The sequence below is a fragment of the Biomphalaria glabrata genome, chromosome 11 (assembly GCF_947242115.1).
Source record: "Biomphalaria glabrata chromosome 11, xgBioGlab47.1, whole genome shotgun sequence".
NCBI lineage: Eukaryota > Metazoa > Mollusca > Gastropoda > Planorbidae > Biomphalaria > Biomphalaria glabrata.
The window spans coordinates 10,379,846-10,392,195 of record NC_074721.1 but is presented as its reverse complement, the minus strand read 5'-3'; the positions used below and the strand labels follow the sequence as shown (position 1 = coordinate 10,392,195).

Genomic DNA, 12,350 nt, shown 5'->3' with positions numbered 1-12,350 from the left:
AACCAAGCAATACTTTGTACAATAGCCTCTTCATATTTGGTTGCAGTGGAGTAACTAGATCACTAACAGTGGCAGTTGTAGTAATGAAACTTTCTCTAATACTAGTCAGTGTCTCAATAGCGTGTTATATTTATTTCTAACCACAGTGGCCCATGGGCGTTACACTGTTTCCTGTTCTATACTTAAGAATGGGATAAACACCTGAATTTCAATATCAACATGTCTGTCATTATTTTAGTGCCTATATGTTTGCATGGATCATTTAAAAAAAAAAGGTTTTCTCTCTGATTGTAATAATTGTAGCTCATTGTGATTGAAATTACATGCTAAAGACACTGTGCACATTTCATTTGAAAATATTTATTGGATACTTAAAATTCTTGACATGTGCATTTTTTTACAATTTTGACTATTTTACCCTATTTTTGCGAAAATTTTCACTTTGTTAATTTTTCACATTAAATGAATTTTTAGTGTCGGAGCCCTAAAACTGTGGAAACTGGTTGAGGAAACGGTTAGTAATGAGGTGAAAACTTTAAAAATACTTCATAAATTGTAATTCTGTTAGCATGTTTTAATTCAATATGGACATAGAACAAAAGTTTCAAATTTCCTAGCTCTAGCTAGCATAGTTTTTAAAACAAAATGAACAAAACCAAACGAAACTTTTCGAAAAGTTTGAGAAAATCGAGAAACACCACAACATCTATGAGGAACAAAAAGAACTACTAACAATTAAAAGCCTCTGGGTAAATATCCTTAATCCCTAGCATCCTCTGCACTCAGTGGCGTAGCTAGGGTGGGTGAAGGAGGGGGAAGAATTTGAAAATCCCCACACATGAGTTGGGCCCCAAAATGAGGTTGTTGTTTTTTTTACATTTAATATTAAAGATTACTCAAATTGCATGGGCCCCCAAAGAAGTTAAGCCCCACGGGTCCCCAATTGATGGAAAATTCCTAGCTACGCACTTGCAATGAATGTTTCTTGTTACTCCTGGGTGTCATTTGTTTATATAATGTTTGCCTTTTGTCCGCAGCGTGAAATGATGTTTCAGCATTCTATTCCAATTCTAATTCCAAAAAAGGAAATCTTTACCTTCGTCTAAGTTCCCTCATCACTATATACAAGTGTGGCATCATGGACAGCTTAGTTAAGCTAGTTTGGTAACAGAACGATTTAATAGATAACTCTATGTGTGTGTGTGTCCGATCGAGAGTTGGGAGACAGATAGAAAGAGAGAGAGAGATAGAGAAAGAAAAAAAATAAGGAGAAAGATGGAGAGATCTAGAGAAAGAGAGAGAGAGAGAGAGAAAGAAAACAATAAGGAGAAAGATGGAGAGATCTAAAGAAAGAGAGAGAGAGAGAGAAAGAAAACAATAAGGAGAAAGATGGAGAGATCTAAAGAAAGAGAGAGAGAGAGAGAAAGAAAACAATAAGGAGAAAGATGGAGAGATATAGAGAAAGAGAGAGAGAGAGAGAAAGAAAAAAATAAGGAGAAAGATGGAGAGATCTAGAGAAAGAGAGAGAGAGAGAGAGAGAAATGTAGAGAACGATATTTACCTTTACCTCTCCCTTAGTCTGTTGAACCGTTGGGGCACCAAGTAAGATTTGTCGACGGTCTTTCTCCATTCTTCCCTGTCTTTTGCCTTGTATAAAACGATTTAGAGAGATTCAACTAGAATAAAAGCGAGGGGCAATAACCCATCCTTATACAACTTCAACTTACAATTGTAAGTTGCGCCTCTTTATAATTTGTCGTTCTCGCTTCAACTTTCATTCATCGATTTATCTTATTTATGGAACACAGGCAAATCTATTTTTCTAAATTTGGCATAACACAAATTTTAAAGCTAAAAACTTATAGACTTAAGAAATCAATAGAAGACCCTTCATGATATATTTACACTTTACTTTATGAATCAAAAACAAAAATTAATTGTCAGTTAGGTATGTGTATAAGTAGGTCAGACCTGGGAAGGCTGCTGACGTCAGTGTGTGTGCTACATTATTAGTCCATGTAATGAAACTTCGGCCTACAGTGAACCCTTGTGACCAGGAAGCGAAACTGTCTACTTCTAGTACTTCAGAGTCTTTTTTTTTTCAAACCACAGATTGAAGTTGGCCACTGTTAATCTGGTGCTATGTCGTGAAGAGCACTTAGAAACACTGTTGCAAATTTTATTTAAATCTGTGCTAATTATGTTTTCTTTTTTCTCTTCTAAATGTGACACACTGACAGAGGCGAAGATAGATAAAGATCTATTGACTGACTTCACAAAAATATTCGTCATCAACTATAAAAGACTTATTTGTTATAGGACTTTATCAGAAAAATAGCTGACTTCAACCACTGACTAGAAACTAACTGACTTCAACAACTGACTAAGACAACTGATTAGAAACTAACTATCTTGCTACAACTACTTACTAGCTACAACTACTGACTTGCTACAACTACTGACTTGCTACAACTACTGACTTGCTACAACTACTTACTAGCTACAACTACTGACTTGCTACAAGTACTGACTTGCTACAACAACTGACTTGCTACAACTACTTACTTGCTACAAGTACTGATTTGGTACAACTACTGACTTGCTACAACTACTAACTTGCTACAACTACTGACTTGCTACAACTACTGACTTGCTACAACTATTGACTTGCTACAAGTACTGACTTGCTACAACTATTGACTTGCTACAACTACTGACTTGCTACAACTACTGACTCGCTACAACTACTGACTTGCTACAACTATTGACTTGCTACGACTACTGACTCGCTACAACTACTGACTCGCTACAACTACTGACTTGCTACAACTACTGACTTGCTACAACTACTGACTTGCTACAACTATTGACTTTCTAATCTATGACTCACTACAACTACTGACTTGCTACAACTACTGACTTGCTACAACTACTGACTCGCTACAACTACTGACTTGCTACAAGTACTGACTTGCTACAACTACTGACTTGCTACAACTATTGACTTGCTACAACTATTGACTTGCTACAACTACTGACTTGCTACAACTACTGACTTGCTACAACTATTGACTTGCTACAACTATTGACTTGCTACAACTACTGACTTGCTACAACTATTGACTTGCTACAAGTACTGATTTGGTACAACTACTGACTTGCTACAACTACTGACTTGCTACAACTACTGACTTGCTACAAGTACTGATTTGGTACAACTATTGACTTGCTACAACTATTGACTTGCTACAAGTACTGATTTGGTGCAACTACTGACTCGCTACAACTACTGACTTGCTACAACTATTGACTTGCTACGACTACTGACTCGCTACAACTACTGACTCGCTACAACTACTGACTTGCTACAACTACTGACTTGCTACAACTATTGACTTGCTACGACTACTGACTCGCTACAACTACTGACTTGCTACAACTACTGACTTGCTACAACTACTGACTTGCTACAACTATTGACTTTCTAATCTATGACTCACTACAACTACTGACTTGCTACAACTACTGACTTGCTACAACTACTGACTCGCTACAACTACTGACTTGCTACAAGTACTGACTTGCTACAACTACTGACTTGCTACAACTATTGACTTGCTACAACTATTGACTTGCTACAACTACTGACTTGCTACAACTACTGACTTGCTACAACTATTGACTTGCTACAACTATTGACTTGCTACAACTACTGACTTGCTACAACTATTGACTTGCTACAAGTACTGATTTGGTACAACTACTGACTTGCTACAACTACTGACTTGCTACAACTACTGACTTGCTACAAGTACTGATTTGGTACAACTATTGACTTGCTACAACTATTGACTTGCTACAAGTACTGATTTGGTGCAACTACTGACTCGCTACAACTACTGACTTTCTACAAGTACTGATTTGGTACAACTACTGACTTGCTACAACTACTGACTCGCTACAACTACTGACTTTCTACAAGTACTGATTTGGTACAACTACTGACTTGCTACAACTACTGACTTGCTACAACTATTGACTTGCTACAACTATTGACTTGCTCCAACTACTGACTTGCTCCAACTATTGACTTGCTACAAGTACTGACTTGCTCCAACTATTGACTTGCTACAACTATTGACTTTCTAATCTATGACTCGCTACAACTACTGACTTGCTACAACTACTGACTTGCTACAACTACTGACTTGCTACAACTACTGACTTGCTACAACTACTGACTTGCTACAACTATTGACTTGCTCCAACTATTGACTTGCTCCAACTACTGACTTGCTCCAACTATTGACTTGCTACAACTATTGACTTTCTAATCTATGACTCGCTACAACTACTGACTTGCTACAACTACTGACTTGCTACAACTACTGACTTGCTACAAGTACTGATTTGGTACAACTACTGACTTGCTACAACTACTGACTCGCTACAACTACTGACTTGCTACAAGTACTGATTTGGTACAACTATTGACTTGCTACAACTATTGACTTGCTACAAGTACTGATTTGGTACAACTACTGACTTGCTACAACTACTGACTTGCTACAACTACTGACTTGCTACAACTACTGACTTGCTACAACTACTGACTTGCTACAACTACTGATATGCTACAACTACTGACTCGATACAACTACTGACTTGCTACAAGTACTGACTTTCTACAACTACTGACTTGCTACAGCTACTGACTCGCTACAACTACTGACTCGCTACAATACTAGACTAAAACTCTCGATCTCTGATACAATTTACTTCGTGTCATACCTAGCCCATGTCCATTATTTTTAAACTTTCACTTTCTGTAATCATAAAATTTACCAAAATACAACGATTTTCAGTAATTTAACTATTTTACCTGTGACAAGACACACTCACACACTGAAAGAGAGAGTAAGAGAGAGAAAGAGAGAGAAAGAGAGAGAAAGAGAGAGAAATGATTGAAAATATATGGAAAGAACTGCGTCAAATTCACACATTTCTCCACTTACGTCCATTTGTCTCCTATTTATGTCAATAATCTTTGACCATTTTGACAAGGATATTTTACAAAGTAGTGCTTGCCATTAGTAGTGAAAAAATTTAGAACTATATAAACTTTAAACATTGTGTGCAATGAACCCTTAAGGCTTCTTTGATTTGTTCATTATTTCTTTGTCAATAATAAGGAATCCATAATAGCTTTACATTTATTATAAAACTTAATTCCTTTGAGATTTTCGTCCGTTGGGCTAATAATCCATAAAATATGTAGATTTTATTATATTTTTTTTAGTTATTTGTCTGTTACTCTCAAAATTATTTTATTTTTATAGGTGTAACTAATTTCTTGCAACACATATTAGTCCTTAATATTTTAAGTATTTTGTCAATGGGGAGGTCCTCTAAAATCATTTCGAAATCTTTTTTATATTTTAAAAATATTTCTTTAAGAAATCGAGACATTCAACAACAACAAATATTGCACTAGTGTCAACATAAGTTCGAATAACTAAATGAAACTTATAAATAAATGAACTTGTGAATGAGACAATAGATAAAGGATGCACTTTGAAAGTTGTCAAGCCAACAATGTGAAACATTTAAAGAACTACTCCAATCTTCGAGCACTTTAAGGAAGAAAAAAATTGTATTGTTAGTCCAACTAAAAGGCGGCGGCTGCTTTAAAAAAAAGTTGTGTTGGGGTGGCATTTTTCAAGAAAGTGATGTCTGCCTTTGAGTACCTTTTGGACATCGACTACGAAGGAGAAGCAGGTAGCGCAAATTCCTCCCTAATTTTATCCGACTTTTCATCTATACATTTTGTTTTTCTGCTTCAGTGTTACAGATTGTGCACTGTGAACATTTATTCTTGGCCAATTCGAGATATTTCTCTCGTCACCATAGCGGAAAAATCATGATTCACTTCTTTCTGCTTTCAGTATATTGAAGGGCAAGGCCCCATTCTTACATACAAGCGAGTCTTGGAGACAGTAAAAAAAATCAAACAGTCTCTCAAACAGACACATTATAAGGAACCAAACATTGCCCTACACAACGTCTTTGACGCCATTAGAATTAATTAAACCTGCAAGGGAGAGAGAATTAAACCAATTCCATGTGATTATTGTTAAATAGCCAGATTTGTTTTTAAAATCCACGATATAAGAGTACTTATATTTTCAGATCACTTTGATCAAGTTGTTCTCATCTACGACAAGAACAATGCACTCCTCTTTAAAATATAGTTAGAATGAATCTGTAAGAAAATAACTTATTTCTCTTTACAACAAATGTAAAAAAAAATTTAGTTTGTAGAGGAAATCGTAATTTTATTTCTTATCACAACTCAAGAAAATAATGACATCAATGGCATTTACCTTATGTTCAATATTGCAATAGTATCATTATTCAAACTCTAAAGTTAAAATAATGATATATATATATATAAGCCTTTACCGCCATTACGTTTACTTTGTAAAGTTGTGTCTGAGCCTTATTTAGTTTTCACAAAATTCCAAAGTTGGTCGTATAAGTCTCGACAACATTTTCAACTCTAAGTACACAAAATATTCAATTAGTGTTTAAATTAACAAAACAAATCTTTGTTTACGCCATATATTTAATAGGATTGAGCAATTAGTCTTTCTTAATAAAACAAGCCATAATATACAGTGGTTTGATCGCATATTTGTGGCATACTTTGCCCGGTTCCGTCCTAACAACTTCTCATGATGTTGCCAATGTGGAGTCAGAGAACACTTTGGCCCCTCCTCCCCCAAACTTGAAGAGGTAAGAGGATAACTCTTTAGGAACTAGGAGGCACTGATTTCATGCCCAAACGAGGGCGAGAGAGCTCCCAATCAGAGTTAGCTGATCTCAGTAGGGAAACATTCAAATAGTCATAAACCTGGGCCTTCTGGGATGATTACTATAGTGTTTGATATGTTAACTAGTGACTTTTTTTCTTTATTTTTGAAGAGACTGTCAACACTATGCCATGAAAAAACTAACAACCGATCAGTTTTAATGAACAGACTTTCTTCTCCTATTTGTCAACGTTCTTATTTTATGTTCGAAGGTTCAGATGACTAGACCAATACATGAAATGAACTGCGCAGTGGTTTCCAAATCAGGTAGCTCTCCATACAGTTTTCTTTCTATTGGGGTGTTTTGGGGCCAGTGTCTTGTACGGGCCTCTTTATAAACAGAATGAATAAACGAAAAGCTTCTTTCAGTGTTGGGACTGAAACTGTACTGTATCCATTTCATGTAGCGATGATAATTGGACGACTGTAGATTTCTGATTCATTTGGTTGTATAGCCGGGCCATTGACGTACGCGGGGCATTCCTCCAAACAGTCTATAAGATCAACGTAGTCAGGGTCCGTTGCTTCTTCTAATGGCTCGTCGGTCAGGTCAATGTAAGTATGACTCCCAGCGAACGTAACGCTGAAAGAGCTCTGTGATCCGCGCACACGTTTACTGTTGGTTGTTTTTGGAACATCGTACTCACTAGATGGTTGACATTCGCGGTTTGTAGTTCTCACCTCCTCATAATCACCATGATTTGTATTAACGTAGCCGGTCCCTACGCCGCAAGGAGGCGGCTTGCTAGGCACCATCGGTTTGAATATGTCTGAAATGTCCGATATTGGTGACGTTGGTGTGCTGGGGCTTTGGGAAGTCGACTGAGATCTGCCTCTTGAACTCGCGGAGCTTTTGGCGAAGGTGTTTGAATATGATAGCGAACGACTCAACGACTTTCTTCTGCGCCTGCGCCTTCTGCAGACGAGAGCCAGAAGTATTATCATCAAGAGTGCGGCTGGAACAGCTATTGTGAGTATACTAGTTAATTCAAATCTGAATGATGGTGCCTCCTTGGGTGGATTACTGCTGACTGTGCTGTTATCGAGTGTAGAATTTGAAATGATGCTATTAGAGAATGGTTCTACAGTCTGTGTTGCCGTATGGGTTATCTTTGTTGCCGTATGGGTTATCTTTGTTGCCGTAAGGGTTATCTTTGTTGCCATTATGACGTACTGACCATCGTGAAATCGCACACCTTTACCTTGGCAACAATTTCGTGCTCAATTATTTGAAACTGGAAAGTCAACTGTAGTTTTCCTTTTAGATGCACAAATATTCCGAAGTGAGGTCAGGTGTAATCTTAGAAGCTGTAGAACAACTTGGAAGTTTGAGATGTAACTGAATTGCTCATGGTCTATATCTGAAGAGTTCCTTGCAACAATGTTTTGTGCATATCTGAAGAGTTCCTACAAAAATGTTTGGTATCTGAAGAGTTATTTGCAAACATGTTTGGTATCTGAAGAGTTCTTTGCAAAAATGTTTGCAAAAAACCTGGAGAGCTTGTACAAAAAAAATGTTAGAGGTATATTTTATTCCTTTTGTTATATGTTTTGTGAGCTCAATAGGCTTAGAGTGTGAAATCAGTTTGAAGTTTCGATGATCTTAATCAATCAGGCCTAGTAGATGAATTAAAAAAATACTAATTAATATATTTAAACTCACTGCTGTATGTATAGCTTTATACTATACTTATCTAAGTCTTATTCGTTTGACATATATATATATAAGTGATAAGTCTATAGAAGCTAAGAAATTGTGTCAGAATCTAGTCATTTTCTTTGTGTGTGTGTGTGTGTGTGTTTTGTATCATTCCTACTATAGCTCTCAGTGTTTTAAAGTACAATGGATTCTATGGTGGAAGCAGAATGGTCAATTGTTGGAATATTCTGAAAAAAAGCAAATAAATGGCACATACTAGTAACGCTGTATAGCTAAGTTGAAAGAAGGTAGCGCTATGAAAGCAATTGTCGTTGGCTCGTACTGGCCATTTTTTTTTAATAATTTTTAATGGCTAATCATGTATAGATGTAAATGTTTATTGTACTATGTGCACAAGTTGGTAATGATTATCAAATAATTTTTAAAAGTAACAAAGTAGTACCATTGATGTGTATATAGAATGTACACAGGAACTCCAGTCATCAAGCTCTAGTGGTGTGTATGTATGTGTGCCGCATATGGTGCTCTGTGTATGTTGTTTATGTTTGTGTCTATATTGTTATTTTATTGTACTGTTTAGGCATTAGTCCAATTGAAACTCCATATATTTGAACCAATGAAGTAATCTAATATTATCTAACTTATCTTAAAGATTGACAAAGACTACAACTGATAATATATCAAAGTAAGTGAATGCTAGCAACTTACTGTGTAGTTTTTAGTCCTGGCTTACACATCACACAGCCGAAGTAAAATACTTCACTGACACTTCAGAGTTTTGTCGCTTGAACTGACAGAAGTTAGTTTCATTTTAGTATGACATCCGGTTTTGAATTCTGCGTAGACTATTTGTCTATAAACTAGACCTGGAGAAGGACGACTTCATCTTCTACAAACAGGAGAGAATTTTTATTGACAGTAGCTTTCTCTGTACGTTCTTCCTCTGAGATTTCATTATCATGTTGGAGGGTTGCGGGAGTAGTTCAATATCATGGATGAATTGCGAAGTTGTTTACAATTTAGGCGGCACTCCTTTAAGTTTGTTTTGGTGGTCAGTCTCTTGTTCGGTCCTCTCCATAGAACAGTGGTTACAAAAACATTTTCCTAAAAGAAACACTTCGTAAATTCCGAGTATTTAGCAGAACCCTTTACTTATTTTTTAGAGAGGTTAATTTCACGTGGTGGCCTATTAGTTAATTATTCCAGTAGCTCGTGGAACACCTATTCAGGTCTTGCAGGAGACTAGGGCTCCGCGGAACACAGTTTGGGAAACGCTGCGAAAGAGTAAGCATCTTTGGTCAGCATTTTTGGTAAAACTCTATAAGGGCGTGTTTACTAGTTCCCAGATTCCGGAACATGTGTGGTCATCCAATTGAGAAAGAGAGAGAGAGAGAGAAAGGGAGAGAGCACTGTATTTGCGCTCCCTTTTTCTATAAACTTTTTCTAGTTCAACAGCCAAATTTAAATTTATTTCTTTTCTTACTTTGAAAAATTATAACTGTCAAACTGGAGTTATTCAAGTGTGGCCAACGAGCTAGTAATTCTTTTCTCGACGATCTGCAGCAACTTTCATTTTTTTAGGAAAATCATTAGAGCCTTTTTCAAGATCCGTGTCCACCCAGATTCCACCACCCACCCAAAAGATTCTACGAAGGTACGAGCTGAGAAGAGGTATTTTTAATAAGTAACCTTATATGGAAATCTTCATGAGCAAAAGGACTATCAAGCATTTAGTAACATTTTTTTACAGTAAAATAATTAAACATAATAATAACAATCTATAATTATCATAATTATAATTATGATCATTTTTATGTTACTTTTTCATTATGCTTTTCTATATCTGGTTGTATTGCTCCGTGCTTTTATAAACATAAGTGAAATGGGGAGGGGGTGGGGTGGGGTCATAAGAGAAGGTTTCCGTGCCGCTTCTAAGCGTCTATTGACAGAAGAGCTTGATAGATTAATGAGAAAGCAATTAAAAAAAACAACCGGAAAGACAGCCAAAGCTGTTAAAAAAATTCTACATTTCAATTATACGAATCTTGAAGTTAAATGTTACAACTCACATTTCTTAGTACTGTTATGGCTTAATTAGAAGTTTTGTTTGTTTGATTCTAGTTTCAGGGAACACTACCAGGAAAAAGACGAAGAAGCAGACAGAGAAAGCGATGGGAGGACAATATAGAAGAAAGGACGAGCCAGCAATTGAAAGAGGTTCTAACTAAGGCAAAAGATAGAAAGGAATGGAGAAAGACGGTCAACAAATCTTACATGATGCCCCAACGGTCAAGCAGTCTAAGTGATACGTAGAAGTATTTGTTTCATGCAAATTGAAAGCTTAGACTTAGAGACAATGACGCGACTAGTAAAAAAAAAAAAGCTAGACATTTTAGGAAGTATAGCGAAATGTAAACAGACTACTTTTGACGTCTTGACCACATTCGATATTATTAAATTTTTTGCTCGACATTCGTTCTCAGTTATCAACTAACTTCCACTGTTGTCGCCTGTGTTAGGGGATTTCGTTATTGTAGAGTTACCTCCGTTTGACTTACCTGCATATGACACAGCACGGAACTACCTAATAGTAATCAACGCACTTGCAGTACTTTTAATGACTACTACTTCTAGGACAGGATTAAACTTAATGTAAGTCCTGCGAACGATTAGTGTCGGGTAGTTCAATTCCTTCAAATGATTCATTCCCTCAACAGAATTAAAAGGGCCTCTAAACAAAATATCCTATTTTCAAAGAAACAACAAAAAAAAAAAAAAAAAGACGGGGAGGCGCTGTGGCTGAGTGGTAAAGCTCTTGGCTTCTGAACCGAGGGTACCTGGTTCGAATCCTGGGGAAGACTGAGATTTTTAATTAAGGGATCTTTGGGCGCCTCTGAGTCTCAAATGAGTACCTGACATTAGTTTGGGAAAAGTAAAGGCTGTTTGTCGTTGTACTGGCCACATGATACCCTCATTAGACGTAGGCCACATAAAATGGCTGAACTATAGACCTTCAGGTCTTAAGGGGGAACGTTTTTAAAATCTGATTTCACTATTTTTGTAGCAAGGAAAAGCCGCAATTTGCTTAGTTAGAAAAGCTACCAAAAAATATGAATTTCGTGTCTTTCTAAGTTTAGGTGCAACGGCTACTTTTGGTCTTATGAAAGAAAAACGTTCAAGTTTTAAAACTAATTATGCAACCATTTATTTCGATTCAATCACACCACTTTTAAAACAATTCATAAATGTAATGGCGCTTAGCCTTTGAACAAATTAATGTAGGAGTGTACATTCCGAAATTCTCTCATACATTTTGCGTCTTTGCCACACTAATATTTAAAATACTTCTTATTTATTTTTATCATTGTATTTAGTTTGTACAGGTGTCCAGGCGATGCGGATGACCTGTTAGACGAATAGACTGCACAACCCTCCATGTGGCGCTGATCATTACTTGTAAACAGAATAGTTTCTAATATAATGGTAGATTGTTCATCATTACATGTGTATGTTATGTAGTTCAAAATTAATTCTTAAACAATTAAAGTGACGTTAGGTGTTAGAGATGCCACAGAAAGATCTTAGGTATCACATACAAAGACCGCATCGCAAACGAAGAGAAAATATAAGTATAGAAATTAGACCCCACATGACCTTCTAAATACTGTCAAAAAACGCAAACAAAAGTTCTATGGCCATATCACAAGGCCCTAAAGGCTCGAAAAGACCTTCCTTTGAGGAACAGAACCAGGAAAAAGAAGAGGCAGACAGAGAAAGCGATGGACAGACAACATAAAAGAATTGACGGGCCTGCGATT

The 12,350-nt window shown here is 36.6% G+C and overlaps 1 protein-coding gene across 1 annotated transcript; it reads right to left on the bottom strand.

Moving 5' to 3' along the window:
- Positions 1 to 6,317: 6,317 nt before the first annotated feature.
- LOC106063791 (uncharacterized) lies at positions 6,318 to 9,596 on the bottom strand. Its single transcript, XM_013222259.2, has 2 exons — positions 9,241 to 9,596; positions 6,318 to 8,489 (listed from the first exon to the last, which is right to left on the bottom strand). Exon 2 carries the CDS (start codon positions 8,034 to 8,036, stop codon positions 7,272 to 7,274), a length of 765 nt encoding a protein of 254 aa, XP_013077713.2. The 5' UTR covers positions 8,037 to 8,489; positions 9,241 to 9,596; the 3' UTR covers positions 6,318 to 7,271.
- Between the last annotated feature and the right edge of the window lie 2,754 nt (positions 9,597 to 12,350).

Bases quoted from the DNA above. Each gene is read 5' to 3' on its own strand.
- LOC106063791 (XM_013222259.2), bottom strand. From the start codon at position 8,036: ATGGCAACAAAGATAACCCTTACGGCAACAAAGATAACCCATACGGCA.